We start from the raw sequence: 6,727 nt of genomic DNA on the forward strand, positions 1-6,727 counted from the left end.
TCAGAACATCAGACATTTATTATAGTTATAACATTTATTTATTTCAGTTATAAAACTCATCTCGCACACACACACACACACACACACAGTAATGTCAGTGTGGTGTGTGTTGGTGAGCTCAGTAACTCCTGAGAAGCTCCAAGTCTTCGGCTGATAGCGGACACGGAGACACCGAGCGCTTGGCTTCTGACTGAGTGTTCAGGTGTTCCTCAGGTTCCCTGGAGAACTTCCTCTTCTTCCCACACTGTGAGTTCAGGTGTGTGTGTGTGTCTGCGGTGTGGTCAGGTGGAGTGTGAAGGTCCAGCTTATGAAAGTGGATGATGCTCATCTTCTCCTCACACTGATTCTGGTTACACATGGAGTGGACCGTCTCTCGTACAAACTTCTCCCTCCCATCTGGTGAAGGAAACAACAATCAAGTTCATGATATTTTCACTGTACAAACGTTACAGCAGTTACACTAGTCCACTCCTGCTGACCAATCAGAAGCCAGCGACACAAAGAGTACAGGAAGTCTTTATTTATTTATTTATTTACTTTAAATCTGTTTCTAATAGACATCTGTCACTTTTCCCTTCTTTACTAATATATAGAAAAGATTTTAGCTGAGACTTCTGTTCATTTATTAGAGAGACAGACAGAGAGAGAGAGACAGAAAAAGAGACAGACAGTTTTTCAGGTCAGTGAGTATAAAAGAAGCAGAATAAAATGTATGGAAAAACGAGCAGGTAAATAAATAAATAATAAATCAATAATGAAAGAAGCAGTGACCCGGTCCAGACTCACAGAACTGGAGGGCGTTTGTTCTGGGCTTTGGGTTTTTCTCGGGTAATTCTGCAGCTTTACTCTCCCACTGATTTATTACCTGAGAGAAAGAGAGACAGCAGTTGTGTGTTAATGCTGCAGATGTGAGACGGTCTGAGACTGTCATGAAACATCACAAGATCCTCATCAGAGTTTAAATCACTTTTTGTGTTAAATTCCCTTAAAATTACGCTTCACAGGCCAAACCAGGACATGTGGGCGGAGCTAAATATAACAAACACCACCAAACTGATCAAACACCATAGTCATAGATGTGCTGATGATTGTGGGTTGCCAGATTTATACTTTTGGTGTAAGATGTGATCTGGTTAGGAACATGGTGGTGGAAGTGTTTATATAAAGCAGGACTGTGGTTTAAATTAAACACTGGATTAAAGTTAATATTATTTTCACACTGGTGAGATACAGTGAGGAAGGACAGTGTGAGAATCAGACACAATGTACTTCTGGATATGGAGAAACGCAGAAGGTGCGCTGTGAAGATGTGGGGTGTGTGTGTGTGTGTGTTACCTGCTCCGCCCAGCCCTCGGTTCTACACTCCGAGTGTGTGAATGTCTGCAGCGGGGACACTGAAAGGACCATCGACATTTTACTCCTGAAGAATCTCTTCAGCCTCGAGTCCAGCTGAAAAACCACCAGATTAGGACCATCATCACCATCATCATCATCATAATCATCACCAACACCATCATCAACAACACCATTATCATCATCACCATCACCCTCACCACCATCATCATCATCTTCACCACCATCATCACATCACCAACACCATCACATCACCAACACCATCATTACCATCACCATCATCACATCACCAACACCATAATCACCATCACCAACACCATCACCATCATCACATCACCAACACCATCATCACCAACACCATCATCACATCACCATCACCATCATCACCATCACCAACATCATCATTACCATCACCATCACCAACATCATCATCACATCACCAACACCATCATCACCATTACCAACATCATCACATCACCAACACCATCATCACCACCACCATCATCACCACCATCACCACCATCACCATCACCACCACCACCACCATCATCACCAACACCAACACCATCACCACCATCACCATCACCACCATCACCACCACCACCACCACCATCATCACATCACCAACACCATCATCACCATTACCAACATCATCACATCACCAACACCATCATCACCAACACCATCATCACCAACACCATCATCACCATCACCACCATCACCAACACCATCATCACCATCACATCATCACATCACCATCACCAACAACACCAACACCATCATCACATCACCTCTGCAGTATATGTATATAGGTGTGTGTGTGGTGTGTATATGTGTGTGTGTGTATGGTGTGTATGGTGTGTGTATGGTGTGTATGGTGTGTGTGTGGTGTGTGTGTGGTGTGCGTGTGGTGTGTGTGTGTGTGTGGTGTGCGGTGTGTGTGTGTGTGCGGTGTGTGTGTGTGCGGTGTGTGGTGTGATGTGTGGTGTGTGTACGGTGTGTGGTGTGTGTGTGTGTGTGTGGTGTGTGTGTGTGTGTGTGTGTGTGTGTGTGGTGTGTGTGTGTGGTGTGCGGTGTGTGTGTGGTGTGCGGTGTGTGTGTGTGTGTGTGGTGTGCGGTGTGTGTGTGCGCGCGTGTGTGTGGTGTGATGTGTGGTGTGTGTACGGTGTGTGGTGTGTGTGTGTGTGTGTGGTGTGTGTGTGTGGTGTGTGTGTGGTGTGCGGTGTGTGGTGTGTGCGTGTGGTGTGATGAGTGGTGTGTGTGTGCGTGTGTGTGTGGTGTGATGTGTGGTGTGTGTATGGTGTGTGTGTGGTGTGTGTGTGTGTGTATGTGGTGTGTGTGTGTGTGTGGTGTGCGGTGTGTGTGTGTGCGGTGTGTGTGTGTGTGGTGTGTGTGTGTGTGTGTGTGGTGTGCGGTGTGTGTGTGTGGTGTGCGGTGTGTGTGTGCATGTGTGTGTGTGTGGTGTGATGTGTGGTGTGTGTACGGTGTGTGGTGTGTGTGTGGTGTGCGGTGTGTGTGTGCGTGCGTGTGTGTGTGTGGTGTGTGTGTGTGGTGTGTGTGCGGTGTGTGCGGTGTGTGTGCGTGTGTGTGTGTGGTGTGATGTGTGGTGTGTGTGTGTGTGGTGTGTGTGTGGTGTGTGTGCGTGTGTGTGTGGTGTGTGTGTGGTGTGTGTGTGTGGTGTGTATGTGGTGTGTGGTGTGTGTGTGTGGTGTGTGTGTGGTGTGCAGTGTGTGTGTGTATGTGGTGTGCGGTGTGTGTGTGTGTGTGTGGTGTGTGTGTGGTGTGCGGTGTGTGTGTGTATGTGGTGTGTGTGTGCGTGTGTGTGTGGTGTGTGTGTGGTGTGTGGTGTGTGTGTGTGTGTGGTGTGTGTGTGCGGTGTGTGTGGTGTGTGTGTGTGGTGTGTGTGTGTGTGATGTGTGGTGTGTGTGTGTGTGGTGTGTGTGTGGTATGTGTGTGTGATGTGTGGTGTGTGTGTGTGTGTGGTGTGATGTGTGGTGTGTGTGTGATGTGTGGTGTGTGTGTGGTGCGTGTGTGTGGTGTGTGTGTGTGATGTGTGGTGTGTGTGTGTGTGTGTGTGGTGTGTGTGTGTGTGGTGTGTGCGGTGTGTGTGTGTGATGTGTGGTGTGTGTGTGTGTGTGTGTGTGTGTGGTGTGTGTGTGGAGTGTGTGTGTGTGGTGTGTGTGTGCGGTGTGTGTGGTGTGTGGTGTGTGTGGTGTGTGTGTGTGATGTGTGGTGTGTGTGTGTGTGGTGTGTGTGTGGTGTGTGTGTGGTATGTGTGTGTGTGGTGTGTGGTGTGTGTGTGGTATGTGTGTGTGATGTGTGGTGTGTGTGTGTGTGTGGTGTGATGTGTGGTGTGTGTGTGATGTGTGGTGTGTGTGTGTGTGGTGTGTGTGTGCGTGTGTGTGCGTGTGTGTGCGGTGTGTGATATGTGTGTGTGTGTGTGGTGTGATGTGTGGTGTGTGTGTGCGGTGTGTGCGTGTGTGTGTGTGTGGTGTGTGTGTGTGGTGTGTGTGTGGTGTGTGTGTGGTGTGTGTGGTGTGATGTGTGGTGTGTGTGTGTGATGTGTGGTGTGTGTGTGTGTGTGTGTGGTGTGTGTGTGTGTGATGTGTGGTGTGTGTGTGTGTGTGGTGTGATGTGTGGTGTGTGTGTGGTGTGTGTGTGTGTGGTGTGTGTGTGCGTGTGTGTGGTGTGCGTGTGTGTGTGGTGTGATGTGTGGTGTGCGTGTGTGGTGTGTGTGTGGTGTGTGGTGTGTGTGGTGTGATGTGTGGTGTGTGTGTGTGATGTGTGGTGTGTGTGTGTGTGGTGTGATGTGTGTGGTGTGTGTGTGTGGTGTGATGTGATGTGTGGTGTGTGTGTGTGTTTGTGTGGTGTGATGTGTGGTGTGTGTGGTGTGTGTGTGTGGTGTGTGTGTGTGTGTGTGGTGTGATGTGTGTGTGGTGTGTGCGTGTGGTGTGGTGTGTGTGGTGTGTGTGTGTGTGTGTGTGTGTGTGTGGTGTGTGTGTGTGGTGTGATGTGTGGTGTGTGTGTGTGATGTGTGATGTGTGGGTGTGTGTGGTGTGTGTGTGATGTGTGTGTGGTGTGTGTGTGATGTGTGGTGTGTGTGTGTGTGGTGTGTGTGTGTGATGTGTGGTGTGTGTGTGGTGTGTGTGTGTGTGTGTGTGGTGTGTGTGTGTGTGTGTGATGTGTGGTGTGTGTGTGATGTGTGGTGTGTGTGTGTGTGTGTGTGTGGTGTGTGTGATGTGTGTGTGTGGTGTGTGTGTGGTGTGTGTGTGTGTGTGTGTGATGTGTGGTGTGTGTGTGTGATGTGTGTGTGTGTGTGGTGTGTGTGTGTGTGTGTGTGATGTGTGGTGTGTGTGTGTGATGTGTGTGTGTGTGTGGTGTGTGTGTGTGTGTGATGTGTGGTGTGTGTGTGCGTGTGCGTGTGTGTGGTGTGTGATGTGTGTGTGTGTGGTGTGTGTGTGTGCGTGTGGTGTGTGTGTGCGTGTGTGTGGTGTGTGTGATGTGTGGTGTGTGTGTGCGTGTGTGTGGTGTGTGTGTGTGTGATGTGTGGTGTGTGTGTGATGTGTGTGTGTGATGTGTGGTGTGTGTGTGTGTGTGTGATGTGTGTGTGTGTGTGTGGTGTGATGTGTGGTGTGTGTGTGATGTGTGGTGTGTGTGTGTGGTGTGTGTGTGATGTGTGGTGTGTGTGTGTGGTGTGTGTGTGGTGTGTGTGTGGTGTGTGTGTGTGATGTGTGGTGTGTGTGTGGTGCGATGTGTGGTGTGTGTGTGTGGTGTGTGTGTGTGTGTGATGTGTGGTGTGTGTGTGTGATGTGTGTGTGTGGTGTGTGTATGTGATGTGTGTGTGTGTGGTGTGTGTGTGCGTGTGTGTGGTGTGTGTGTGTGTGGTGTGTGTGTGTGTGTGATGTGTGGTGTGTGTGTGTGTGATGTGTGGTGTGTGTGTGATGTGTGTGTGTGTGTGTGATGTGTGGTGTGTGTGTGTGTGTGATGTGTGTGTGTGTGTGGTGTGATGTGTGGTGTGTGTGTGTGGTGTGATGTGTGGTGTGTGTGTGATGTGTGGTGTGTGTGTGTGTGATGTGTGGTGTGTGTGTGATGTGTGTGTGTGTGTGTGAGTGTGTGATGTGTGTGTGTGTGTGGTGTGATGTGTGTGTGTGGTGTGATGTGTGGTGTGTGTGTGATGTGTGGTGTGTGATGTGTGGTGGATGTGTGTGGTGTGTGGTGGGTGTGTGATGTGTGTGGTGGGTGTGTGATGTGTGTGTGTGTGTGTGTGTGTGATGTGTGGTGAGTATGTGGTGTGTGATGTGTGGTGTGTGTGTGTGTGGTGTGTGTGTGTGTGTGTGGTGTGTGTGTGTGTGTGATGTGTGGTGTGTGTGTGTGTGTGGTGTGTGTGTGTGTGTGATGTGTGGTGTGTGTGTGTGTGTGTGTGGTGTGTGTGTGATGTGTGGTGTGTGTGTGATGTGTGGTGTGTGTGTGTGTGTGTGATGTGTGTGTGTGTGTGTGGTGTGATGTGTGGTGTGTGTGTGTGTGTGATGTGTGGTGTGTGTGTGTGGTGTGATGTGTGGTGTGTGTGTGATGTGTGGTGTGTGTGTGTGTGTGTGGTGTGTGTGTGTGTGATGTGTGGTGTGTGTGTGTGTGTGTGGTGTGTGTGTGTGTGTGATGTGTGGTGTGTGTGTGTGGTGTGTGTGTGGTGTGTGTGTGTGATGTGTGGTGTGTGTGTGTGTGTGTGTGGTGTGATGTGTGGTGTGTGTGTGTGTGTGTGATGTGTGGTGTGTGTGTGTGAGTGTGGTGTGTGTATGTGATGTGTGTGTGTGTGGTGTGTGTGTGGTGTGTGTGTGTGTGGTGTGTGTGTGCATGTGTGTGGTGTGCGTGTGTGTGGGGTGTGATGTGTGGTGTGTGTGTGTGTGTGGTGTGATGTGTGGTGTGTGTGTGGTGTGTGTGTGTGATGTGTGGTGTGTGTGTGTGTGGTGTGATGTGTGGTGTGTGTGGTGTGATGTGTGGTGTGTGTGTGGTGTGATGTGTGGTGTGATGTGTGGTGTGTGTGTGTGTGTGTGTGGTGTGTGTGTGTGTGTGGTGTGTGTGTGGTGTGTGATGTGTGTGTGGTGTGTGTGTGCGTGTGTGTGGTGTGCGTGTGTGTGTGTGGTGTGTGGTGTGATGTGTGGTGTGCGTGTGTGGTGTGTGTGTGGTGTGTGTGTGTGATGTGTGGTGTGATGTGTGGTGTGATGTGTGGTGTGTGTGTGTGGTGTGTGTGTGTGTGTGTGGTGTGATGTGTGGTGTGTGTGTGTGTGTGTGGTGTGATGTGTGGTGTGTGTGTGTGGTGTGATGTGTGGTGTGTGTGTGTGTGTGTGGTGTGTGTGTGTGGTGTGTGTGTGTGTGTGTG

General features: G+C 49.7%; 1 protein-coding gene across 1 annotated transcript in view; it reads right to left on the reverse strand.

Moving 5' to 3' along the window:
- The window catches only part of lrrc42 (leucine rich repeat containing 42), an 11,587-nt gene continuing 4,860 nt past the window's right edge, over positions 1 to 6,727 (reverse strand). Inside the window, exons 5-7 of the mRNA XM_058413906.1 lie at positions 1,336 to 1,449; positions 787 to 865; positions 1 to 396 (exon numbers count right to left, since the gene is read on the reverse strand). Coding sequence (XP_058269889.1) covers positions 119 to 396; positions 787 to 865; positions 1,336 to 1,449 — 471 coding nt within the window. The 3' untranslated portion in view covers positions 1 to 118. The remainder of the gene's footprint in view (positions 397 to 786; positions 866 to 1,335; positions 1,450 to 6,727) is intronic.

Source organism: Hemibagrus wyckioides, linkage group LG17 (genome assembly GCF_019097595.1).
Source record: "Hemibagrus wyckioides isolate EC202008001 linkage group LG17, SWU_Hwy_1.0, whole genome shotgun sequence".
In the NCBI taxonomy this organism is placed as follows: domain Eukaryota; kingdom Metazoa; phylum Chordata; class Actinopteri; order Siluriformes; family Bagridae; genus Hemibagrus; species Hemibagrus wyckioides.